This window comes from Myotis daubentonii, chromosome 10 (genome assembly GCF_963259705.1).
Source record: "Myotis daubentonii chromosome 10, mMyoDau2.1, whole genome shotgun sequence".
Classification (NCBI taxonomy): domain Eukaryota; kingdom Metazoa; phylum Chordata; class Mammalia; order Chiroptera; family Vespertilionidae; genus Myotis; species Myotis daubentonii.
Genome location: NC_081849.1, coordinates 54,541,717 through 54,568,930, shown reverse-complemented (window position 1 = coordinate 54,568,930; position 27,214 = coordinate 54,541,717). Strand labels below are relative to the sequence as shown.

Sequence of the window (27,214 nt, the reverse complement as noted above, 5' to 3'; positions counted from 1 at the left end):
ACAACATACTGTTGTGATATTTTATACCAATTCTTAATGCAATTGGCTTTTGTTAATGTTAGGGTATATGATAATTTCAAGACTGGAACGTTTGTGCTTTATAAGAGTATGTCACGTGATTTTGAAGTCCACGTACGTCAATGGGACTGTGGAAGCCTTCACTATACCGTGTCATGTAATTGCGGATTTGTTGCCAAAGAAGAAGGTGATGTAGTTACTTTCGATATGTGCGGTGGTCAGCTACATGAATCGCAGCCATATTTATTTCTAAAGAGCCAACATGAAACCAGCAATATCAAGATAAGTGAATCTTATTTAGGAAGAAAAGTCACAGTATGTATGATTATTAAAAGTATTTTTTTCTACAGAATTTTTATTTATTCTGAATCTATTTGCATCTCTATTAATTTAAAAACTATCATTTTCAACATTAGGGTTTTGTGGGGTTTTTTCACTAAAATACATTTAGAGTAACACTGATCTTATAAGGGCTAAAATTTTTTTCATGTACCACATACAAATAGACAAAGCAATAGTTAAAACTGTCAAACTGAACTTCCTTATTTAAAATTTCATTATGACTTGGTGGATGATTCATAGAAATATTTTTGGCAATGCCTAATAAGTGGTATATTGGCCATAGATAAAATATATAATTAAGGATAAATATTTGGGAATAGCTAGTCAACTTTTGAAATGAATACAGATGGTCCTGCCTCAGAAATAGACTGGTAGACATGGAAGAGATTAGAAACATCAAAGATTACATAGTCATTAATACACATCACTAATGTATGATCAGCACACCAAAAAGTGAGCAAATGATATAAACATGAAATTCATAAAATAAAATTGATAAATATGTCCAAAAGTAAAAATAACCAATAAAAATGTAAAAACTTCAATTTCACTAGTAATCAAAGAAATGCCGCTCCTATATTTCTCATACAATATTGGCAAGATTTCCAGAACCTATGCATGTCATTTTTCAAGAAATTTTACTTCTGAAAACTTACCATAATAAAATAATTAAGTATGTGCAGAACCCCACATAATATCCCTCCTTTTGAGAGGGAAAAGTTACAATTAATCTATGACGAATAAAAGAGTTTAACCAAAACCCCAAATATAGCAATGTCACATAATAGACCACTTTATAGTCATGAAAATTTTGGAATAGATGTGTATTTATTGACAGGAAAAGAAATTAATGAAATATAGGAAAGGTTTTCAAAGAATATGCACCAGCACCCTAACATTAGCCACCTCAGATTGAGTAGCAATATGAAATTGGCTTGCTTTTAAAATAACACCATTTTTTCTAAAAAGAAAAACTGAAATTTTTAAATCTAAAAAATCCATGGGACCAGGATAGTCACAGTCAAGAAACAGGGTGGCATCAACAAAACAGATAGAAATTTTTAAATCTAATAAAAATAAAATAAACGGGGTAGTAAAGTCGGAGGAACAGACATACGTGGTGTAATTTCAGTGGATTTTAGAAGAAAGAAATTCTCAACATGTACATCCAAGTCCCTGATCTGGGAGGGTGAGACTTCTATGATCACAGGTGACATAGGCTATTAAGATGATTCAACAAACCCCTTCTCTCATTCCAACTCCCCTAGCAACGTTCTGGTTATAATTTGGCTTCTGATTCTATTTGCCTTCTGGAGTTACATTTACATGTATAAATCAATTATTCATCAGTCTAAGTCTAGATCAAATAATTACTATCAGAGACATTACTTGGTAAACATTATACTCAACATTAATAGCTGTTTTAATTGCACAAAATGCCTCACTCTAGTTTAAATTATTTTTAAAGAGTTTAAACAAAATATCTCAATAAAAGGATCAATGTGGAAATCAAATTTCAAATCAGCAAAAGGCAAAACCCCATTATTTTGACATATAGCATTAAAAGGAAAGGTGTAGTCTAAGGAAAATCAGTATTTTATTTTCCTTTTATATTGAGAGAATAAATGAATTTTTTACATAATCGCTTTTTCATAATCTGCACTGAATATTATTTATTATTTTTATGTTTATCTTTATTGTTGAAAGTATTACAGATGTCCTCCTTTTTAAATATTGCATATTATTCTAAATGACTTCTTTCTGTTTTTCAGATCTGGTTTTCTTCTGGAGCATTTATCCGTGCTGATCTTAGTGAATGGGGCCTGAGTCTAACAATCAGAGCCCCTAGTGTAGATTACAAAAAACACTTTGGGACTTTGTGGCACCTTTGATGAAAACCCTGAAAATGATTTCCATGACAAAAATGGGATCAAAATTGATCAAACTTTTAATAATTGTTTTGCTTTTATTAACGAATGGAGGTAAGAAAGTAAATTAATATTTGACTTAAAATGAGTGATGACTCAATACACTACTTTTTTTGCAAGATCTTCCTCGGGAAGGGGGTGGGATGTTTTTGTTCAAATTACTTTTCTGTTTTCCATCTGGAAGGATTTTGCCAGGAAAAAGCATGTTCGACACAATGCCATTATCTCTGCCATCGCCTGGAAAACTATCCTATTGTAGCTGCTCCTTGGACACCACTTCACCCTACCCGTCTTCTAATCATCTGGTCCGTGTTTCTCAAGCAGACATTGCTTCCTGCAAAGTCCTCACAGGTGTCAAATTCTCTTCCTTGATACCAGAAGTGGATGTCACTTCTAAATATATTAATCCAGAAGCTCTTGTCAGAGAGATCAACAAGCATACCTCTCGAGAAGAAAATAATTCAAATTTCTTTCAAGACAAAAAGCACGTGAATCTACCCAAACTGGATTTAAATTTACAAAAATATCCTAAGAATGAGAAACAAGATGTTCCAAAAACTTTGGACAATGGGATACACACACGGGACCAGGATAGACACAGTCAAGAAAAATGGTGGCATCGACAAAACAGATGGAAACGGCAAAACATTTATGAGTTTCTTCCTTTGCTTGCTTTCCAAAGTCTCAGCCAGAAGGATGTAAAAGAGCTTATTTATTTTTTCCCTGAGGACCATACTGAGGATGTCCAGCAAGAGTTTGTCCCCACGTGGCCTACACCCTCTGGCCTCACGGAACACAGCACGTTGGAACTGTGTCAGCGGACTCTAGCCAACTCCAGCATAGGAAGGCGCTGTCTCGCCTTTCTTGGCAAGAGACTAGACAGTGTTATAGATATGTGCATTAAGGATGTTCTCCTAAAAGATGATCTTAGCTGGGCAGGAGCAGGGGTGGCCCTTTTAGAAAATGAATGTGAAAGGAGAATTTTGGAAGAAGGTAAATATAACACAGAAGAATATGGCAAATCAATTGAAGACATTCTCTTAATATTAAAATGCCCCAATTTGTGCAGTGGCAATGGGCAGTGTATGCAATGGGGATGCATGTGTTCCCCAGGCTTTGGTTCCTATGACTGCAGTGACTCACGTGGTAAGTAAATACTCTTCAACTGCAATACTGTGAATGTAATTTAATTCTGAAAATAATCTTTGTTCTTTTTACCTTCAGTATTTTAGCAGGGTTGTACAGATAATATAGGGGGGAAAACAAATTATATTAACTAATCCTATATGATAAAAGGCTAATGGAAATTGTCCCCTTGACCAGAAGTTAGACCTGGAATTCAACTGGGAGTTCAACCAGGGGGCTGGGCCTGCCAGCCAACTGCCCACTGTCCCTCCCCCCAGCTGGCCTGACCCGATCTGTGCATGAATTCGTGCACCAGGCCTCTAGTACATTAGTATTTTTCCAACAGTGTTGCATCTTATTCAGAGTAAAAGCTGAAGCACAGCCCTAGCTGGTTTGGCTCAGTGGATACAGTGTAGCTCGTGGACCAAAGGGTCCCGGGTTTGATTCCATTCAAGGGCACATGCCTGGATTGTAGGATTGATTCCCAGAGTGGGGTGTGCCTCTCTCTCATCATTGATGTTTTTTTTCTCTCTTTCTCCCTCTCCTTTCCTCTCTGAAATCAATAAAATATATATATATATATTTTAAAAAACTGAAGCACATATAATAGCCTGTAAGGCACAACATGATCTTGCACACAATTATCTGTCAAAACTTACCCCCTGCTATTATTGCCCTCACTCATTCCATTCCACCCACTTTGTTCTCATTGTGTTCCTTGCAAATGCATGGCTCTCTTGACCTTGGGAACTTGGCACACAGCTGATCCCTCTACTGGCAGAGAATAAGTTTTTCTAGAACTCAAATTTAGTTTTCTTAAGACTATGTTTATATTTTGCTAATTATACCAATTTGCTTAATTTTTTCTCTAACTTATCTACATGGAACTATTTTCTCCCAATATATTAGAGAAAGAAGTTTTTAAAGTCTATTTGATTCCATTAACAGGTAAACCAATAACTCCTGATTTTCCTCCCATCACCACCATTCTTTCCTTTTTCAACTGCAGGTGTTTCTAGCTCAGTAAATGCAAACTTCGTCCCTCTCACTACTCACATTAAAAATCTGTAGTCATCTTGCATGGCCAGTGTGGCTCTATGGTTGAGTGTCAACCCTTAAACCAGGTGGTCATGGTTTGATTCTCAGTCAAGGGCACACGCCCTGGCAGCGGCTCATGCAGGAGGCAACCAATCGATGTGTTTCTCTCACATCGGTATTTCTGTCTTTTCCTCTCTTCTACTCCCCGCCCCCGCCCCCCAAAAAAATAGGTTTCCAGTTGTTAAGTATATAAAACACAGTTTATTTTTGTATCATTATTAATTATTGTATTATTTTCCATACAAACAACTGTAAACCTACATTTGCTCACTCTGTATATAGCATATATACTCTGATTTAATGGGTTTAAGTATAATAGCAGGGAATATGACAGGTAATCACATAGTTCAGTATGGTGTCCTGTGTCTTTTGATAGAAGTGCTTAGAATAGTAGAAATCATGTCTACCTGGAGGGATAATAAAAAGCTTTCAAAAGGTAGTGTCACTACAGCTAAATTTGATCCAGAAAGAGAAAGGCATTCGAGGTAGAGGAAAGAGCAGGAGCAAAGGTACAGAGGCGTCACACACACAAACATCACAGCACACCTTGGGCACTGTGAGTAATTTGGTATGCCTGAAGTCTATTGGGAGGAGGGCTGCTGCAGGGATTGAATCTAGAGAGGTAGCCAGTGTCCAGACCACTGAAACACTATGAGAAACAGGATAAGGTTTACATTTGAAAAAGGCTGTTTCAGAGCAGTATGGAGGATGGACCACTTGCAGGTAAAAAACTGTGCATGTCTGAAGATGGGAAGAAGGGTTAAACCAATATTGCAAATATATACAGGAAAGACATGAAGATATCCTAACCTAAGGTGAGGAGATAACAAATGAAAGAGACACTAAAGAAGCAAATTGATAATACTTGGTCAATGATTGAAATGAGGAGTGGGTTTTAAATTTTATCCTGGTTTTTCAGTATTATTTATTAAGTTGCTATGATTTCTGTTAACATTTCCTTTGAATAACTTATTCAAAATGTTTTAATGTATCAAATTACATTTTTAACATTGTTTTATATTATTTTCTTCATTATCTTAATGTAATTATGTAATATAATAACATTGATAGAGATACAGGTCTATTTAATCCCAATGCAGTAATATATAACCACAGAGCTACATTTGATTTGCTATTTCATTTAAATTTTTATGCATATTTATAAATAATATTTACTACAGGATTATGCCACTCTGATCAAATGTTTATAAACTTTTCATCTCTTTCTGTGCATTGCAACAATTTGGAAAATATTCTTTCCTTGATTATTTTGTAAATCTTTTCCCAATAGATCACCTGTCCTGAATCATTTTGGGAGGTGATTTTAGATTATTTTCTGTTTCTTTCATGGTAATTATTATTTCAACTATATTCTATCACTTCTTGGGTCAATTTAGTCATTTATATTTTATTTAAAAATCATTATTTCATCAAGACTTCAAATTTTTATTTAAAATCGCATGTAGTATTCTTGTATAATTTAAAATTATCCTCATATATGTAGCTTTTTCTCTTTTCTTATGTTCAGTTGTTTAGTTGTATCTTCCTACTGTTTTTATCTGGACAGAATTTGATAAAGGTTATCTGTTTATTGTTTTTTTCATATAATTATTTAGATTTGCTTCTCTGTTACCTGTTCTGTTCATAACTCCTGTTTGACTTTTTGTTGATTTGTAATAGTACTTTACATGTTCTTAAAATTATCTTCTTTATCTCAGTGGCTTGCTTTTATCTATGTTGTCTTTTTATGCAGAAATATTAAAATTTTATGTAGTCAAATACAGGTATTTTTTATTACAGTTTTTATTTATAGCTTCCATTTCCAAAGATCTCCCAACTTCTACATTATGCATATAATCTCTTCAATTTTCTTATACTGTATCTATTCATTATTTTATATTATTTTATATTTTACATTCAGTTCTCAGTCCATCTGGAATTTATGTTGTGAGTTAGAGGCCCTATATATTTTTCCTCCAGATAAATAAGCAGTTATGTGTTATCATTTATTAAAATAAGCCATATTTTCACACTGAAATTTAATACCATGTTTTTATATTAAATTCAAATATACCTTGAGATATATTTCTGAGCTTTCTATTATGTTTTTATTACCTAATGGTCTTTTTCTATGCCAATAATGCATTATTTTGATTAGTGTGGCTTTATAATACACTTTAATATTGCTAAGGTAAATAGCCCCTCACAATTCTATTTTGTAATTTTTCAATATTTCTGATGCCTACTTTAACATGAACCCTAAGATTTTATTATATTAAATTTCAAAAGAAAACAATACATTTTATTAATGTGCATTTGCTAAAATATACTCCTCCCTCCATGTCTTCTGCTGTATTTTTCATAATCTGAAATTAATTCCAATTCTTCTCTACTTCTTTCTTCAATTCAAAACCAGAAACTCTCCTAAGAAGATGACTCATATGAAGCGGTGTGGGGTGGGAAGGAGCAGTCCTTCAGTGCACAAAGACAGGACAAGAGGACACTAATTTGTCTCAGATTTTTTATCAGTTGACCTGAGGATGGATCCAGGGTCCTCTTGTTCTTTGTACTGTGATAACTACTTTGTTCTTATTTTTCTTTTGGGCTATATTTGGTACACTCTTGTTTCTCTATTAGTCTGAAACCCTATGATTTCTGTGTTTTATGAAGTCCTCAAAATTACCATAATATTTCATTGCCCTTGTTTCTGTTTATCAATTATATTAGGATTATTTTTTATTGTTGCTTTTGGTTTGTTTTCTTATGTCTTTTTCTGATTTTGATTTGATTTATCCCTTTTTTCATATTATAAGGGATTTGAGAATTGCTGTGCCTGAAGACACTGCAAAAATCAACCCTAAATCAACAGTAGAAAGTATAAAAGAGAAACATATCTAGTCACTGCTTAAAATTACCCGTATTCTAAAATATTAGATTTTTCATACCAAAGAAACTTTTTAAAAGAGTTACTGAATAAGGAAAATAAAGTACCTTGGAAGAGAGAAAAAATGACGACCCATCCTTACAAAGAACACACACAAAACTGTTTAATTCCTACTTGAACAATCAATAAAGATGAGGGTATAAAATCCTGTCTTGTCACTTTGATAAAATGACTAGAGCCACAGTTCTTTGCCTCTTTCTTTGCCTCTCATACAAAATAGCATTTATATAATTATCAATTGATTTTCTATAAGCATTCATTTTCTTTCCTTACCTTTCCAGGCAAAATAACTTGTCCACTCCTCTATGCTCTTATAGGTTCCATAGCTGTCACTTTTATAGTAATGATCACAGATCATTAAAATGAGTTACTCACATGCCTATATCCTTACAACACCAAGTTTCTCAGGGATGGAGCTGGGCTTTCTTTTGCTTTGAGCCTACTGTGTATTAGGTGGTAATAAATGTTTGTTGACTATTTCTAACTCTAAATAAAACTATTAGTTATTGTCCTCTAATTGTTACACTGTGTAGTCAAATAGATTATAAGTCTATTGAAAGCAGGAGTTATGGGCTGACTCCTCATTACTGCATGGCTCCTCGTACAGTGTTATACATGCAAGAGATATTGAATGAAATAATGAATTACTTAATATTTGATATTGTGGGTAGAGCAGAACCTTAATAAATATTATTGACTAACATTTATTTTTTTCCTGGTTATTTAGATATAAATTCTCAGTCGCCATCAACAGAGCATTTATTAACTGGGGCAAGTTTTACCCACAGTCCGGTTACTACCAAAACCAGCAACATCTCGTACTTCTCATTAAAATCAGTTACAACTCGAATGAATAATTCAAAGGCAATTTCTCATCAGATATCAGGTTTTAAACATGCAGCTCATACTCTGAGTACAAATCTCAGTCTGGGGGAGCTAGAAGTTCCTATGGACAATCGTAGTTCTATACGCATTAACACCAACCGCTCCCATGATGAAGTAAAGGACATTAGCCAGGGCACCGTCCAAACAGAGACAGGAGGATATAATTATCAAGTTATCACGTCTGTCCAAGGTTACACACAGCACACGGATGGGTTTGCAGCATCAGTTAGTAGAGCCATCACTATTTTGCCAGAAAAGCCTGAGTCAACCAAAATACCAACTTGTGCAGAATCGCCTTGCTTTCTGGGTGTTTCCTGTGTACCAACCACTGATGGTCACTTCCGATGTGGACGCTGCCCCCTTGGATATTATGGAGATGGTATCAATTGTAAAGGTAGTACGAAAACTCTTCAAAGAAAACTATCTAGTTCACATTAGTTAAAAAGATATGCTATTAATCTCTATTTACTCCGTTTAGTTCAATAATTTCTATTTATTTTACTTATTTATTTGTCTATAGTCTTTCATATTTCAAAAAATTAACATGGGCATTTCTGAGTTATTTTTTAAATAGTGTTAATATTAAATATTAAATTTATATTATAACTATATAATATAAATGTATTTATTGAGTATCTACTGTGGTACATGGTCTATGGAAACATTCTTTATCAATTTTCTCATATAATCCACAAGGACCCCACAAATTGGGTGTTATTTTCTCATTATACAGATGAGAAAGCAGAACCTTAGAGGGCTAACTGGTTTTCCTGGAATTAAGCAGCTAAAAAGATAAAAATGGGAATAACATTGTGGCCTGGGTTCTTTTCAGCTCTCAGTATGCATTTAGCCCTTTAACTTACTACTTCTGACATATTTGCTTATTTGCATAAATGAGGTTTCTCTGTAATTCCTCCGGCTCTTGAGAATAAAGCAAATTGGGCATCACATTGATTTTGGGGGGGAAAAAAGCATTTACTTCTTTTCAAAATTATCAGCATTGTTTTCACTGATGCAAATCAAATTTTTGGCTTTGACAACATAAAAGCTATTTTTTTTGTTATTGTTTTGTTTTGATTTGAGACCTACTTACACAATAGCGATGTTGGAGTATTCCTTTGTTCTCAGTATTCCCTGGAGGAACTCTTATTTTTTCTGTAGGAATAATGACAATAATAATAATCTTCAATATTTAATGTTTATAATATAGAATTTATCATTATTGAAAAATAAAACAACCTCATGCATTGCAGTTTCCTCAGAAGTGTTAAATGCCTAATAATTAGAATATATGAGGTAGTTATAGAAGCCTAAGGAATACAAACCTGTGAGCTTATGATGTGTTCTTGGCATCTTGCTCTTTGAAATTCTAATTATCCTTGCCATTCACCAACATTTACCTGATTAGTACCTGATATTTCATCGCCCTCTGGAAAAGATTGTAATATAATTTCATAAATAAATGTAGTGGTTATTGTTTAGTAATAGTATCAAATTAGTCAAAGTTCAGAAAATTTTACTTTTATGACTAAGTCTATAAGCAACATGTACATACTGTATCAACAACTCAGCCTTTTACCCTTCATTTTTGCAGCCATTTGTAGACACCCATGTGGAAAAGGGAGGGAGTGTGTTGCCCCAAACATATGCAAATGTAAACCTGGTTACACTGGTTCTAACTGCCAAACTGGTAGGTATAGTACTCATTAGTTTGCATAATTAATTTAATAATTGATATTTCTAACCAAGAGCCTTATTTTATACAGCTATATGTCTTCCTGATTGCAAAAACCATGGAAAATGTATTAGACCTAACATTTGTGAATGTACCCCAGGACATGGTGGAGCAACTTGTGAAGAAGGTAATAATTCAAATTAAAAATTGAATAATAAAACAAATTTTTAAGGATAGTTTTTCTGTATACATATTAATATATATTCATTAATGCTGGTGAGGGAGTCAAAGTTTTTAATGTTTATTTAAAATAATTTATTTGAAGATTTTAAAAAATTAAATTTCTAAAATCAGAAAACTAAAGAGCAATAGCTTACTTGTCCTTGGTAAAATTATCTTCAGAAATAATTTTTTGAGATTTAGTTATAAGTTATCAGAGCCCTACAATTATTTTACCTTCAAACAAAGGACATCTGATTATTGAAGGACTTGTCAAACATAGTTTCAAAGAACTGTGAAATACCAAATAATTAGATATCTGGTAGATATCAGATAGTAAGAATAAATTTAAAAAGCCATTTTTAGAAACACGTCTGTATAGACCGGCCAGCATGGCTCAGTGGTTGAGCATCTACTTATGAGCCAGGAGGTCACGGTTCAATTCTCTGCCAGGGCACATGCCCAGGTTGTGGGCTCAATCCCGAGTGTGGGGCATGTAGGAGGCAGCCAATCAATGATTCTCTCTCATCACTGATGTTTCTATCTCTCTCTCCCTCTTCCTTCCTCTCTGAAATCAATTCAAATATATTTTAAAAAATAAAGAAAAGCACGTCTATAGCCATATAATTTTATTGTCTTAATAGAAATCTTAAGTAGAGAGTTTAGAAAATGATATTCCTAAAGTGGATAATATTTTAAAAAACAAATTTGTTATTTTAAAATTAATATGTTGGTAGATGGTAATGTAATCCTATCTAATAATAGACAAACATGGTAATTAACCATAGCTCCAACACGCTTCCCATTGGCTAATCAGGGCGATATGCAAATTAACTGCCAACCAAGATGGCGGCCGGCAGCCAGGCAGCTGAAGCAAACAGGAGGCTTGCTTGCTCCAGTGATGGAGGAAGCCAAGGTTCCCCGCCTGCCGCTGCCAGCCTCTGAGCTTGCACTCTAAGAAACAATGTTGCAATTATAGAAGTTAAACAAAACCCAGAAACCTGCTTTCAGTCAGCCGGGCTTCAGCCAGCAGGATCGCAACAGTGTTACAATTATAGAACCCAAACAAACCCAGATCCCTGCTTTCAGCAGCCGAGGTCTCAGAGCTGCAGCCGGGCCTCAGAGCTAAAGCTGGCTCTCAGCTCCAGTGACAGCCATAGAAGGTAAGTAAATCCCAGAATAAAAAAAATAATAAAAAAAAGGAGAAGTTCAGAGCTTCAGTCGCCTGCCAGCCTGAAAACGGCCCTCAGCCCCTCACCCAGACTGGCCAGGCACCCCAGTGGGGACCCCCACCCTGAAGCAACAAGATGGCGGCTAATTTGCATACTGAAGGCAGGCGGCAGCGGGCAAGGCTGTCCGTGGTCCGGGACCCAGATCTGTGACCTGGCGGGCGGGGGGCAGCGCTTGAGGCTGTCTGCGGTCTGGGACCCGGATCCGTCACCTGGCGGGCAGGGGGCAGCACTTGAGGCTGTCCATGGGACCAAGACACGGATCTGTGACCCTGGCGGGCGGGGGGCAGTGCTTGAGGCTGTTCGTGGTCCCGGGACCTGGATCCATGACCCTTTCCAGCGGGGCGGCAGCTCGCACAGGGGCAGATTGGCCAGGGTTGGGCAGGGCAGGACGCCTGTCTTCCACCCAGCCCCAGTCACTTTGGGCAGGTGAGCAACACAGAGAGCCTCTGGACAGGGGAGGCAGGCCGGCGGAGGGCGGCCTGTACTTTCCACATGGCGGTGGTGACAGCTGTGAGCGCGCCAAGCGGAGCCTGCAGGCTGAGCTGAAGTAGCGCCTGCAGGCCATCAGCGCCCAGGAGTGGCTGCGCAAGATCTGCCTCCTGGCCCAGAAGGTGCAGGATCGCAGGGACAGCCACCGTGGCAGGCCAGACTGATGTCCTCCTGGCTGCACCACGGGGGTTTGCGGATCTGCAAAGCCAGAGGCCTCCAGTGTGCACATCCTCCCCTGGAGTGGGAACATCCCCCAGCACATTGTCACCCTCCCGCGCCTGCAACAGTTGCAAACCAAGGCGTGCACAAGTTCCCCCCGCCTCTCCACCACACTTCCATCAACCCAGCATGCCTAACACCCCCACAGGATGTGCACACATCCCCTCTGATGCGCTCACATCCTTTGGAGAGTGTCTGGGTGTTCTGGGTGCTGAGGGTGGACGCCTGTGAGATGACAGTGAGAGGGCGTAGTGGTGATGCCCTGTTCCCATGGAGGCCAGTGCAGCTATGAGATCACCTCTATGGGGTTAATGCAGGTGCTGAGGCGGTAGCAGATGCAGACAGACACACCTGGTGGGCGCGGGCAGCCCTCGCTGAGGTGCCTTTGGTCAGCGTTCAAGATCAAGAACCCAGAGGTGGAGAGGAATTCCGTCCTCTCAGTGAAACAGTGGGATAGTCGGGCCAACTGTAGAGGAGGAATGTGCACTTTGGGTGCCAGCACCCATGAGCAAAGGTTGCCCTGACTGAGCCTCGCTTGCTTGGGGCCTAGCGCACTCCTGCCAGGCAGCGGGTGACAGGACGTGCTTTTCCAAATTAATGAGAGAAAACGTTGATTCTCCTGCTGCCCACGAAGGTGGAAAGTGAAGTGGGGAGACGTGGGGAGTGAGCGAGGTTCCCTGTCTGGGGGTTCCAAATCTGCTGTTGGTTTCTTTCACCGCTGACTAGAGATATACAGGGTGTCCCCCCAAAATGTATACACACTTTGAATACCTACTAATTCCAATGGTTTTAAGCATAAGAAAGAAACAACAATGGAGCTATTATCTGTTAAAAGTGTGGGCACAAACAAGTAGTTGGACATTCCCTAAGGGGTCTCAGATTGGAGAGGGTGAAGGCCAGACTGAGGGGCCCTTTCCCCACCACCCCTACCCCAGTGCACGAATTTCATGCACTGGGCTATTAGTTATTAATAAAATAGAGCCATATTAAATGCTTTCATAAAAAGGTACAAATTAACAAATTAAACTAAATCTAGAATAAACCAACAGAAATAGTCAATATCAATAGCATATGAAAATAATTATGGAAATATAAAAGTATTGTACTTGTAAGCTAGAATGCATATGTCTAAGTATCACTTTCCAGAAGAAAGCTAAGATGATATATAATCTTATCAGTTAATCATAAGTTTTATAAACCAAGACATGCTAATGATTTGTGGGTGTTTTTAGAGCCCAAACTCATAGTGAATCCTCCAGAACAAAATTTCATAGTAAAAGATAACTGAGCTTATTATAATTTGCTCTTACAAAAAGCTTTTATTGTGGCTGTATGTTATAAACAAAAACTGACTTTTTTAAAATTGAGAGCTGACTTAATAACATAATCTGTGTCTGCAGAATATTGTAGCCCACCTTGTCAACATGGTGGCACCTGCTTGGCTGGAAACCTCTGTACTTGTCCTTATGGTTTTGTGGGACCAAGGTGCAAAACAAGTAAGTAAAGCTCTTCTGGACTCATATAATGAAATTGCTCCTTTGAATAGTTGATGGCTTTAATGCTAATTGATATAAACCCAACCCCAAGGAAAAACCACACATTTGTGATTTATTATGACAGTTACCATTCAGCATACTACTGAGAGTGCTGGGTGCCAAAACTAAAATGAAAGTTTCTTCTTTTTTTTTTTTTTTTTTTTTTTTTTTATTTGCCCAACCATAGGTTTGATATGTACTGTGTTTACAATGATAACTTTTTTTTTTTTTTATTGCTTAAAGTATTACAAAGGGTATTACATATGTATCCATTTTATCCCCCCGCCCTAGACAGTCCCCTAGCCTCCCCTATCACCCAGTGTCTTATGTCCATTGGTTATGCTTATATGCATGCATACAAGTCCTTTAGTTGATCTCTTACCCCCCTACCTCCTGCCCCCCAACCCTCCCCGGCCTTCCCGCTGCAGCTCGACAATCTGTTTGAGGCAGCTCTGCCTCTGTATCTATTATTGTTCAAAAGTTTATAATGGTCTCTATTGTCCACGAATGAGTGAGATCATGTGGTATTTTTCCTTTATTGACTGGCTTATTTCACTTAGCATAATGCTCTCCAGTTCCATCCATGACGTTGCAAATGGTAAGAGTTCCTTCCTTTTTAGAGCAGCATAGTATTCCATCGTGTAGATGTACCACAGTTTTCTAATCCATTCATCTACTGATGGGCACTTAGGCTGTTTCCAGATCTTAGCTATGGTGAATTGTGCTGCTATGAACATAGGGGTGCATATATCCTTTCTGATTGGTGTTTCTGGTTTCTTGGGATATATTCCTAGAAGTGGGATCACAGGGTCAAATGGGAGTTCCATTTTCAGTTTTTTAAGGAAGAAAGTTTCTTCTTATAAGCAACTCTTTTTTTGGCCTTCCATGACCATTTCTCCATTTTTTTTTTTTAGATGACAGGAATTCAGTTTGTTGAATTACATATAAATGTATCTCATTTAAGTTATGCCTGTGATTACTTTCATTAGTAACTAATAATTTTTCCAAATGGCCATTTCTTGTTTACCATTCAGCTCAATGGTTTCCTACTTTCCCATCTCTATCAGCAAAATAAGTAAAATAAAAATAACTTGATGTGAGAAATGGAGACCTTGTAAAGCCAATGGAAAAATTATTTTTATCTTTCTTTCTGATATTATTCATTAAAGATGTAATAGGCAGTTATGAGCTAACCAGGTAATAATCAATAATATAACCAATTCCAAGCCCAATCTACCTTTCTTTTATTTGTGTCCTATGATCTTAGTGGTTTGTAACAAGCACTGTGAAAATGGAGGTGAATGCCTTACACCAGATGTTTGCCAGTGCAAGCCTGGCTGGTATGGCCCCACCTGCAGTACAGGTAAAATAAAAAATATTTTCAATAAATATCAGTTAAAAGAAAATTTAAATGCATCAATATCCTAAAAACTTGTACCCCAAATCATAAAACTAATCTGACAAGATTGGTATGAAGTTTTTTATTTCAGACATATTTTTAAAAACCTATCTTTCATCTTCATTCTTTTTCTTCTTATATTAAACCATAGACGGTATAACAGCTTTATTGTCATCCAAACTGACCAATATATTTTTTTTATTTTTGCTTCTATATTTTCTTCATCCACTTGCCTCATGGTGGAGAGACATATCTGTGTTGTATCTTCTAGACCTCAAGTTGTTGTGGGATTTTTTTAAAATCACAGACATTCTATTTCATTAAACATTCAAGCAATTTTGAGTTAAGTGGGCACCATCAAATGAATTCATTTATCACAAAATCAGGCTTACTTCTTGGCAGCAGTGTTTGCAATTATCTATGTTTAATCTAATACATTGTATTCTAATGACTTTTTTCAACATAGATTTAATTCAACATTTGTAGCTTGCCAACTATGTGCGAAGCATAATGCAAAGGGAAACAAAGATCAATCTGATTTTGCCCTGCTTTTAAGGAGCATATCATTAGTGAAGGAGAACAGGACTGCATTATTAAAAAGACTCTGATACAAGTTGAGTTATAATAAATTATGTAATTAATGTACAGTTTCTTGGAAGCAGAGAAGAGGAAAATTAATTTTGGCAAGTCATTTTGGAGGGAAAAGGGTTTCACTCATATGTGGGGTATAAAACAAAAAGCAACAAATGAACAAACAAAATAAACAAACTTGCAGATACAGACAACAGAATGGTGGTTACCAGAGGGGAAGGAGGTTGGGGAAGAATGAAGAAGTTAAGGGTGTCAAGGATATGGTGATGGGAGGAGACTAAACTTTGGGTGGTGAGCACACAATGCAGTATTCAGATGTTGTATCATAAAATTATACACTTGAAATTTGTTTTAACCAGTGTAACCCAGTAAATGAATTTTTAAAAAGAAAAATGTAATTGGGGGTACCTTTTAAAATGAAGCAAAGGTAAAGAAGCAAAAACGAAGATTGTTTTTTAGTGTGCTAGGACTTGAGTGCAGTGTTCCTTATGAATTGGGAAGGAGACTTAAAGAGGTCCGCATGGCCACTTGTACCTGCGCAATTATAGACCATCCTGTTAGAGCGTTTGAATTGCCTTCTCCTAACTTCTAGTCACCCTTTCAGCTTAACAAGGGCATTCTGAATTCTAACCATAATCTTAGCTTGGTATTATTTGTAAGCTTGATGAACAGACTTTCAAAGCTATTATCCAGTTATTTTATTCCTCTTGTATTTGGCAAATTCTAACTAATTGTAAGTTATGGGTTTTATTTGCAGTAAAAATAAAAAATATTTCATTATGCACCATTTTGCACTTCCATGCAGCTTTCATTTTTTTTTAAATAATAAAACTTTTATGGTCTCTCTCCTTCCTGCTATTCATTAGCTTTGTGTGACCCTGTTTGCCTCAACGGTGGTTCCTGTAATAAGCCGAACACTTGCCGCTGTCCAAATGGATTCTTTGGCGCACAGTGTCAGAATGGTAATTATTCTTTCTTTATAAATAAAAAGGCTAAGGGGAAGTTAGACATAAACAGAGATCTGAGTAAATATAAAGACAAGTTCCAAAGGAAAGATGCTATTTTTTTTCTCTATTTCTTATGATGTTGCAAGTTTGGTCATCAAAGGATCACTTCATAGAAACATATCAGAGTTATGATGAATAACGATTATATTTATTCAGCATATGTTAGGCTCACAACTATGGCAGTTGTCTGTGCAGTTTTATAGAACCAAGGTGTAAAACAAATAAGGAAAGTTTTCTCACAGTCTAGTATTATAATGAAATGGTGTCATTTTTGTTGCCTTCACAGCAAAAATGTTTGACTTGTGCTCAATTTAATGTTCACTTTTATCTCATGATCTCTCTTGACTTCAGTTTTATTAAACATTTATGAAGAGCCAGATATGCACAGCACTATGCAAGGTGATATGTGAACATAAAAATGCATCATTTCCCCTTTATGGCCTGTTATTTTAATACTTTCCCTCATAATGTTAATGCTATGGGTTTTTCAGAATAGTGGGCATGCCTGAAGTTGTCAGTGTAGACATGAATTAATGTCAATAAATGAAATTTAAAATGCATCTTCTGATCTTCATATTTTTTTAGCTAATGCAAAGTGTAGGGTAGATTTTTTAGTAAAAAACAAAAAGCAACAAATGAACAAACAAAATAAACAAACTTGCAGATGTCAGAACATGTCAGAACTTAATTCCTAAAATGTATACTTTTTTTGTCCTGTTACACTTTGATTTTATTCCAATTTTTTATTTGGATGTTGGCTAGAAGTATTAGGTGGCAATTGAGGCAGAGAAAAAAAACACATCATTTTAATACTAGATATGTGCACATTGGAAACGAGTTCCTATAATTCAAATTTCCTGTAAGAAACTAAATAGAAAAAGAGAAGAAAGTAAAGACAGAGATAAGGCAAATCTTGAAAATTAAGAGACTATGTTTAAGCCCATGTTTATGAGTTATAGATATAATGTTAAGTGGAGAATGTTAGAAGGGAAACGAAAAGCTTACATCTCTTATACTATTTGAAGTAGATGTAAAATATAATTTTAAAGTTCTCTACAAATTTTTAAGTTTATTTTATTTTCTAAATTTTTTTAAAAAATATATTTTTATTGATTTCAGAGAGGAAGGGAGAGGGAGAGAAATATAGAAACATCAATGATGAGAGATATCATTGATCAACTGCCTCCTGCAGGCCCCTTACTGGGGATCGAGCCCAAAACCTAGGCATGTGCCCTGACCGGGAGTAGAACCATTACCTCCTAGGTCATTGGTAGCTCAATCACTGAGCCACACTGGCTGGGCAATTCTCTAAAATTTATATGCATGCCCTAGCTGGTTTGGCTCAGTGGATAGAGCGTCAGCCTGAGAACTGAAAGGTCCCAGGTTCAATTCCAGTCAAGGGTACATGCCCGGGTTGTCTTTTGATCCCCAGTAGGGGGCGTGCAGGAGGCAGTCAATCAATGATTCTCTCTCATCATTCATGTTTCTCTCTCTCTCTCCCTCTCCTTTCCTCTCTGAAATCAGTAAAAAATATTTTAAATAAAATTTATATGCCAACAGTTAACTAGGAGAGTATTTCTCCATAATAAAAAATAGCAACAGCCCTCGCCATTATTTAACATTCATTTTTAAAACACACACTAAAATTTATTTATTTATCATTTAGGAAAAATTAAATTTAAAATTGCCTATGTATTATTATTTTTAAAACAACCACATTTAATTGTCATAGCTAGAAGAAACATGAAGCAATATAATAATCCTTTCATAAAAGATGATATTAGATTCTGAGCTTCATAGAATATATATATATATATATATATATATATATATATATATATATATCCTATCTAATAAAAGAGAAACATGGTAATTGGCGTACGACCGATACCCTTTTCATTGGCTAATCAGTGAGATATGCAAATTAACTGTCAGCCAAGATGGCGGCCGGCAGCCAGGCAGCTTGAAACTAACATGAGGCTTGGTTGCCTCAGTGACGGAGGACTCCAACGTTCCCCGCCTGCCACTGCCTCTGAGCTGGCAGTTTAAGAAACTCTGTAACAAATACGCCCAACTTCAGCCAGCAGATTCACAACATTGTAAGCAAAGGCCAGAAACCTACTTTCAGCCGGAGGCCTAAGAGCTGGAGCCAAGCCTCAAGCTAAAGCTGGCCCAGAATTAAAAAAAAAAAAAGGAAAAAAGGAGCGTTTGGGAGTTCAGTCACCCCCAGCCTGAAAACAGCCCTCAGCCCCTCACCCAGGCTGGCCAGGCACCCCAGTGGGGACCCCCACCCTGATCCAGGACACCCTTCAGGGCAAACCAGCCGGCCCCACCCGTGCACCAGGCCTCTACCCTATATAGTAAAAGGGTAATATGCCTCCCAGCACCGGGATCAGCGGAGCCACGAGGCCTCCTGGCACCGGGATCAGCGTGACAGGGGGCAGCACCCAAACCCCCTGATCGCCCTGCGGCTCTGTGTGTGACAGGGGGCGGGGCCACAACCTCCCTATCCACCCTGCTCTGTGCCTGATAGGGGGGAGCTCCCCCACCCCCGACGGGCCCTGCTCTGTGTGTGACGGGGTAGAGCCATAACCTCCCCATCAGCCCTGCCCTGAGTGTGAGAGTGGCGGCGCCCCAACCCCCTGATCCGCCCTGCTCTGTGGGTGATAGAGGGCAGCACCCCAACCCCCTGATGGGCCCTGCTCTGTGCGTGACAGGGTACAGAGCCCCAACCCCCCTGATGGGCCCTGCTCTGTGTGTGACAGGGGGTTGCTCCACAACCTCCCCATCGACCCTGCCTTGAGTGTGACAGGGGTCGGCGCCCCAACTCCCCAATCAGCCCTGCTCTGAGCCCGACCAGGGGCTGCACCTAGGGATTGGGCCTGCCCTCTGCCACCCGGGAGCAGGCCTAAGCCAGCAGGTCGTTATCTCCCGAGGGGTCCCAGACTGCTAGAGGGCACAGGCCAGGCTGAGGGACCCCCCCTCCCCCCCCCCCGAGTGCACAAATTTTTGTGCACCGGGCCTCTAGTATATATATAAAATACTACAGTATGTTCAAGATTACCCAATAAATATTCCTAACAAAGCCAAGGATTTACTGTTTAAAAGATTTTTACCAAACAGTCACAGAAAAGTCACATTTAAAGCTCTACACTCATTACCTCGGTAGGTATTTAAAAGTTAAAGTATTTTCCAAATATTATGTAACAGATTATTTAGATTTTTCTGATTTCCACAGGAACAGATACATTCTTACACAGAGCTAGGTTTTGACATATTTTCTTGGTTTTGGTCAGATCATTTCATTCTTTACTTAAAGTGTGGTAAAACATAAGATAAGGTTCATACTATGTGCACTATAATACCAAAGACTCCATTTGTTATGACCAATTCCCCAATCCATTGCAAACTGTGCTAACCCACTAGCAGCTTATAGCTCCAAGAATTGTATTTTGATTTAGAAGGGGTGATTTTAGTACTTGCAGTTGTGATCTTTTATTTTAATAGCACATCTCTCTGCCTTATGGCCCCACAGATAACAAGCACACGATGCAATATGTAATATATAGCAATTGAATGTGTAATATTCACAGATTGCTGCCATGTATTCTTTTAGCTATCTGTCACCCTCGCTGTAAGAATGGTGGCCACTGTGTGAGAAATAATGTGTGCACCTGTCGTGAAGGATACACTGGTAGGAGATGCCAAAAAAGTAAGACACCACTACATGTATTTGCCAACTACAGGTAAATAAAACACATTAAATAGCTAAACTATTGCTATTGAAGACCTGACATTTCATCTTTTTACCTTAAGGTCTCTGTGATCCCATATGCATGAATGGAGGAAAATGTGTGGGACCAAACGTTTGCTCTTGTCCTTCTGGTTGGAGAGGGAAACACTGCAACACACGTAAGAGGAATACTCAGTGCTAACACCTCCATTATCTTGTGAATATGAATTCGAATTTAAGACAAAGAACATCTTCCTTGTTTTTATTTTTGCTTTATTTGTTTCTATTTTAAGTGATATCTTTAAAAAAAAAAAATCTGAGTAAAATGCCAAATCCGTTCAACTTGTTCTTTCGAGTTAGCAGAGGAAGCAGATATATTGTATTTTCCAGTCTGTCCACTGCAATTGCCAGGATAAATAGCCACTCTTTAAGTCCTGGTCTTCTAGTTTTAAAGAGGAGTCAGGAGAAGGTTTTAAAAAATTACTAATTTCATGGTCCCATCTCAGACCAACCAATTTAGAACCTCCCAAGGTGGGGTGCCACTGCTTTCAAACCTGGTTAGTTTTTTAAATGATAGCAGCTCTCCTTATTCAAATATATTTTTCCTTTTTATAAATTATTAGTTAAAATGAGCAGCTATGATAACATATTGGTCAAAGAGAAAAATGAGAAGCAATATGATGTCTAATTGGAGGAAAGTTAAATCACTATGCACTTTATCAATGGAACATTATACAACCATTAAAATCAAGAATAAGTAGTGACATTGGAAATATTCTGGATAAAATGTTAAGGGAAAAGATCCTTTCATCACTGATTTTAACTGTCATTTTATTTCTCTAATGAACATTTCTGCATTTTATGATAGGATTTGTTTAGTAAATCATATTTTTGACTTGTGTATGTTTCTGTTTGCAGCTATCTGCGTTCAGAAATGTAAAAATGGTGGTGAATGTATTGCTCCCAGTATGTGCCGTTGTCCTGCCACCTGGGAAGGAATGCAGTGTCAAATACGTAAGCCTACAGCATTCATTTTCTACGATAGATTCTGACTCTCAATCTGTTATATTGATTAGCCAGAGAGCAGGGAAGAACCAAACAGCCATCTTGGGTTTCCCATAGCCCCTACTATTTGTTTAATTTAAAACCATTGTTTATCCATACAATATACCCTAGAAGTTTTCATCACTAATTTTATGATGCTTCCCATGCAATTTCAAATATTTTGAGGTATTCCAGGGGTCCTTCTGAAATACCACCAAGTTATTCCTACATATATTGAGATTTTTAAACCCTTAAACTCAATTTCTAGCAAGCCTCTGAGACCCGAGAATTGAGAGCTTCTTCTCGCGGGGGACTGCACCCGAGGGCCCAGCGGCTGTCACCATGCCACAAAAAGAGTATATTGAGTTACCCTGGAAGCTCTATGGATATCTTTTGGATTACCGTGAGAAAAAGAGAAAGAAGGCAGGCCGAGAGGTTCATGAACATTAAAAGGCAAAAAAGATGATTGGTCTGAAGGCTAAGCTCTACCATAAACAGCACCATGCTGAGAAAACACAAATGAAAAACGAAACACCAAACAAAAGAATGAGGAAAAGACTCCACAAGGAGCAGTACCTGCATACCTACTGGACAGAGAGGGACAGTCGCGAGCCAAAGTACTTTCCAGTGTGATTAAACAAAAACGAAAAGAGAAAAGTGGGAAAATGGGAAGTCCCTCTGCCCAAAGTTCATGCCCAGGGAGAAACAGGTATTAAAAGTTATTCGAACAGGAAAGAGAAAGACAAAAGCATGGAAGAGGATGGTTACTAAAGTCTGCTTTGTTGGAGAGGGCTTTACTGGAAAACCACCTAAATACGAGACTCATCAGGCCAATGGACATACATTTCAAGAAGGCCCACGTAACACGTCCTGAACGGGAAGCTCCCTTTTGCCTGCCAATACCTGGTGTAAAGAAGAATCCCTTCTCCCCACTTTATACAACTTTGGGTGTTATAACCAAAGGTGCTGTCATCGAGGTGAACGTGAATGAGCTGGGCCTTGTGACACAAGGAGGCAAGGCTATTTGGGGAAAATATGCCCTGGTTACCAAGAGTCCTGAAAATGATGGGGGCATAAATGCAGTCTTCCTGGTTTGACAGCAGTTTCATACAAGTAACTCTTTGTAATTGTTGAAGACTATGCACCAATCAGCTCCTTTACTGTGCTGTTCCTGAGTGCTATCAAACAGCGTATATGTCTGCAGTCATCGAGAGAATCATTTATTCTATCGTAAAGAACATTAAAATGGGCCAGTTTTACAAACTGGTCTTTATTTTGGGGTCTGTTTATCACTTAGATCAGTGGTTCTCAACCTTCCTAATGCCGTGCCCCTTAATACAGTTCCTCATGTTGTGGTGACCCCCAACCATAAAATTATTTTCGTTGCTACTTCATAACTAATTTTGCTACTGTTATGGATCATAATGTAAATATCTGATATGTAGGATGTATTTTCATTGTTACAAACTGAATATAATTAAAGTATAGTGATTAATCACAAAAACAATATGTAATTATATCAGTGTTTTCTGATGGTCTTAGGCGACCCCTGTGAAAGGGTCATTCGACCCCCAAAGGAGTCGTGACCCATAGGTTGAGAACCGCTAGATGTTCATGAAATTGAATGATTAAAAAAAGCAATTATAGCAAAAAAACAACAAAAAATTTCTAATGAAACCTAAATAAGCAAGTAGAATCCTTTGGCTTGGAAATTTTATAACCTCTAGAAACATTAGTTATATTAGACCTAAAAGTCATTACTAACATGGAATTATTTTTTTAAAACTGGACAAAATAAATGTCTGTTTTACTTAAACCAACAAACTTAAGGTAGCTTTTATTTACTACTTGAAAAGCATTTGTGTTAGCTTCTATATTTCTGAGACTTTTAGAATACCCAAATATTACAAGCCTTCATCTTTGAATTAATTTTTAACAACACCATCCAGAGGTAGAAAATTATCTCACATGTACAACATGGACAGACACAAACAGAAACCATTTGACCATTAGAAAAACTCACTAGCTTATAAAAGGACAACTGAATCCAAATTTTCCCTGGAGGCATTTACAATTTACATTGTAAATTCCATGACAAGTCAAGTTCCAAATGACCAGCCCCCTTTTAAAGTTAGGACAACCCTGGACAGCATGGTTCAGTGGTCAGAGCATTGGCCTACGCACTGGAGGGTTGTGGATTCCCCTCACACCCCCCACCCCCTGCGTTTTGGTGCATGTGGGAAGCAACCAATTATTGTGGTTTTTTTTTATTGTTTAAAGTATTACATGTTTCAACCAATCGATGTTTCTATGTCACATCGAAGTTGGTGAGAATTTAAAAAGATAAAATAAAATTAGGACAGACATTTTTTAAAACAGGTTTTTATTGATTTTTCGAGAGAGGAAGGGAAAAGGAGAGAGAAACATCAATCAGTTGCCTCCTGCATGCTTTCGGGCCCCCAACCCAGGCATGTGCCCTGATCAGTTGGTGCATGAATCGACACTCTACCACTGACCTGCACTGGCCCGGCCGGACGGACATTTTTAATTCCTTGAAGAACTGGGTTGACCAATGACATCCTAGTTGAAGTATTTATCTAAATCCTCTTTTTGAAGCTTGGGGAGACCAATACATTTTCCACTCATCCTGCCTAACATTATAGCCAGCTTTTTCTAATGTGCACAGTAAAGTTAATTTAGAACTGTCAAAGGATCCCCATTTCAGCCACGTTAGTGGTTTTTTTAGTGTTTTGTTGGTTTTTAAAAATATATGTATTTTTTTATTTTAGAGAGAAAGGGAGAGAGAGAGAGAAACATCAATGACGAGAGAGAGTCACTGACGGGCTGCCTCCTGCACGTCCCACCGGGGATCGAGCCGGGCCCTCCTGGTTCACAGGTCGGCGCGCAGCCACTGAGCCACACCGTCAGGGTCACGGAGAGGCTGACCTCGCGTGTCCTATCAGCCGCTGAGGCATGATTTCCCGGGATCACTGTGAGACCTGCAGGTCTAACGAAATTCTAGGGAAACCAGGCCTACATGCCTGTCTCCGGACAAGCCGAACGCAGTGGGCCTCCTTCAGCCCCGCCTTACGCAGGAGGCCGCTTTTCCGCAGGCGAAGCCTCAAACACCCTGGTTCACCTCCGAGTCCGGGCAAGGGCCGGGCAGAGCTCACCGGCCGCCCGGGGCCACCAGGCTTCCCGAGGCGGCCCTTCCCGAGCCTCCCGGGGTGCACCCGGCCCGGGCCGCTGGGGCCGGCCGTCCTCACTGCCCGCCACTCCGGATGCGGAGGGGTGAAGTCTGAGTGCCGGCACCTCGGCCATGGGGGCTGGGGAAGCAAGTGTCCTCTCTCCTGGGGAAGTGGGAGCTGGGTCTCGCATGGGCCCAGCGCAACGTTCGTTTAGCCTCGGATAGCAATCCGACGACAAAGCCGAAATTAGAAGCGGCACCTTTTTTTTTTCTTTCCCCGGTGATCTCAACCCTTACCCACCTTGAGGGTTTCTGAAGAGCAGCTTAAATACAGTCATGGCCGGCTACTGAGAGCAGGAGGCCGAGAGTCCTGAGAGAAACGCACGGTTGGCGGGATGGGAGGCAGAAGGCGGCGGGCTTCCCCGGGTCCTGACGCACCGCGCTGCGTGCCGTCCGGTGACGTAAGGACGTCCAGGCCCGCAGAGAATTCTGATGAGCTTATTGGAGCCAAACTGATGACATGTGCAGGGGCGAGGGGTGGCAATAGGTCAAATGCTCCTCCATTATGTCTCTCTTTTAAAAATCCCCTTCCTCAAAATGCTTTGTTTCCAACTATCCAGAAACTAAGTATTGATGACATTTTTAAAACACAGGTTTTTATTGATTTCAGCAGAGGAAGGAGATGGAGTGAGAGATAGAAACATCACTGATGAGAAAGAATCATTGATCCGCTGCCTCCTGCACGGGATCAAGCCCACAACCCAGGCATGTGCCTTGACTGGGAATCGAACCGTGACCTCCTGGTTCACAAGTCCATGCTCAACCACTGAGCCATGCCAGCCCGGCTTGATGGCATTATTTGAATAAGATGTCCTACTGTCTTTTTCAGGAAAATTGTTTCATAAGTATTCAAATCCATGATGTCTGTGACGTGAACAGCTCTTCCTTAGCTGTGCGGCTTGTGCATTACACATCCTGCCCAACCATTCATGTCAGTCCCGATGAAAACAACCTGTAAATGCTGCATTTATACCAAAGGGAGTATTATTTTGGAAGGCAGCTATGCTCACCACTATACCACCAACGCCTTCAAGGGAGTATTATTATGAATTATACCAGTTTGCAGTATGAGCTATTGAAGGAGATACTTCTCTCATGAAAAATAAGAGTGGTGATTATAAATTTATATTATGTTTATTTTCACTCAATATTATTTAAAAGCATGTCCATGTCCTTAAAAACAAACACTCAATGGTATATTAAGTTCTATAATACTAACACTACAATTCACTTGACCTTTCCCCCTTATGTGGAACATTTATTTAGAAGTTATTACTATTATAAGAATTTTCTCAGAGGCCATGACGATGGCAAACTCCCATACTTACAGCCTCCCACAACCACATCAAAATTACAACTAAAATACAGAACAACCATCATACAGAAGTAACGAAGAAAGAACACTGATGTTGTGCCCAGGTTTCAAGATTCCCAAGACCCCCAGGGAGCCAGCCAGTCCGATGCAAAAGCAAAGAGTCCTTTTAATTCAAGCCGGCTTGCGCTCCCCGTTCACCAGACTCACCGACACAACGGCAAGCCCAGTGGCTGAGAGAGCGAGGCCTGATGGGATAGGGGGTTTTATAGGGGGGTGGAGTAAGGGCAGGAGAGCGGACTGTGGGCCCCGCAGATTGGCCAGGCACGAGTCGGTGTCTCATTATGCAGGATGTGGTCATAGTGATGGCGTGCACTTCCCTTGATTATTATTGGTTAGTCCAGAGAAATCCTGGGTGTGGCTAGCAGAGGCTTCTTCCTGGAAGAAGCACATGGCTCTGTCCAAAAATGGAGGACCCAAGGCAAGATGGAGGGCGAGTCCGATCGCCGGGGGGTCCAGCAGATCGACCAGTTCCAGCCCAGACAGGAAGTCCACATCCTCCGTCTCGTCCCCGGGGGCGCGGCGATCGCCTCCTCCTCCTCCTCCTCCTCCATCTCCTTGGGCCGCCGCCACTGCCACGTGGGTCCGGTCCGGGGGGCAGCGGGCAGGTGGCGGCCCACGCTGGGCTCCCACTATGGGCCGGGGAGTCGATGCCTGAGGCCACCAGCAGCACGGCTAGGCCGTGCCTCATGGGGCCCGGCGGCCGGCCCACGCAGGCCCCGGCCCCTCTGACCGGGCCCTGAGGGCTGCATGGACCCCCGGCCCCAGTGCGGGCAAGCCAAGTGGGGAGCCAGCCACGGGGGAAGGGAGGAAAGAGCCAGGCGGTGAGGCCTTCCGCTCCCACGACCTCCCGGGTCGGTCGCCACTTGGCCCCACCCCTCGGCCCGCCCCCGCCGGCCGCGCACAGCTGATCCGGACACTCGGACCCACTCTGGGGAGGCCAGGCCCTACGGAGGGCACGGAGGGGTTCCAGAGCCCAGCGGCCAGACTCCTCCTCCCACACCGCCCAGATTGGCGGGCAGTGCGCCTTTCAACTGACACTGGTAGGGGGTGCAGAGGTGCGGAACAGACTGGTCCAGCACCACATGTGCCACTTTTTTAATCAGGAGAGA

The 27,214-nt window shown here is 39.7% G+C and overlaps 1 protein-coding gene and 1 pseudogene across 1 annotated transcript in view; both read left to right on the top strand.

The window, feature by feature from the left end:
* Positions 1-21,741, top strand: part of VWDE (von Willebrand factor D and EGF domains) — a 52,518-nt gene extending 30,777 nt beyond the window's left edge. The window contains 14 exon segments of the mRNA XM_059711270.1: positions 63-333; positions 2,133-2,219; positions 2,221-2,342; positions 2,473-3,438; positions 7,325-7,386; positions 8,183-8,734; positions 9,935-10,030; positions 10,107-10,202; positions 13,575-13,670; positions 14,977-15,072; positions 16,566-16,661; positions 20,323-20,418; positions 20,523-20,618; positions 21,358-21,741. Of these exon segments, the coding sequence (XP_059567253.1) occupies positions 63-333; positions 2,133-2,219; positions 2,221-2,342; positions 2,473-3,438; positions 7,325-7,386; positions 8,183-8,734; positions 9,935-10,030; positions 10,107-10,202; positions 13,575-13,670; positions 14,977-15,072; positions 16,566-16,661; positions 20,323-20,418; positions 20,523-20,618; positions 21,358-21,491 (2,866 nt within the window). The 3' untranslated portion in view covers positions 21,492-21,741.
* On the top strand, positions 21,355-23,281 carry LOC132242989 (ribosome biogenesis protein NSA2 homolog; annotated as a pseudogene).
* Positions 23,282-27,214: the final 3,933 nt, after the last annotated feature.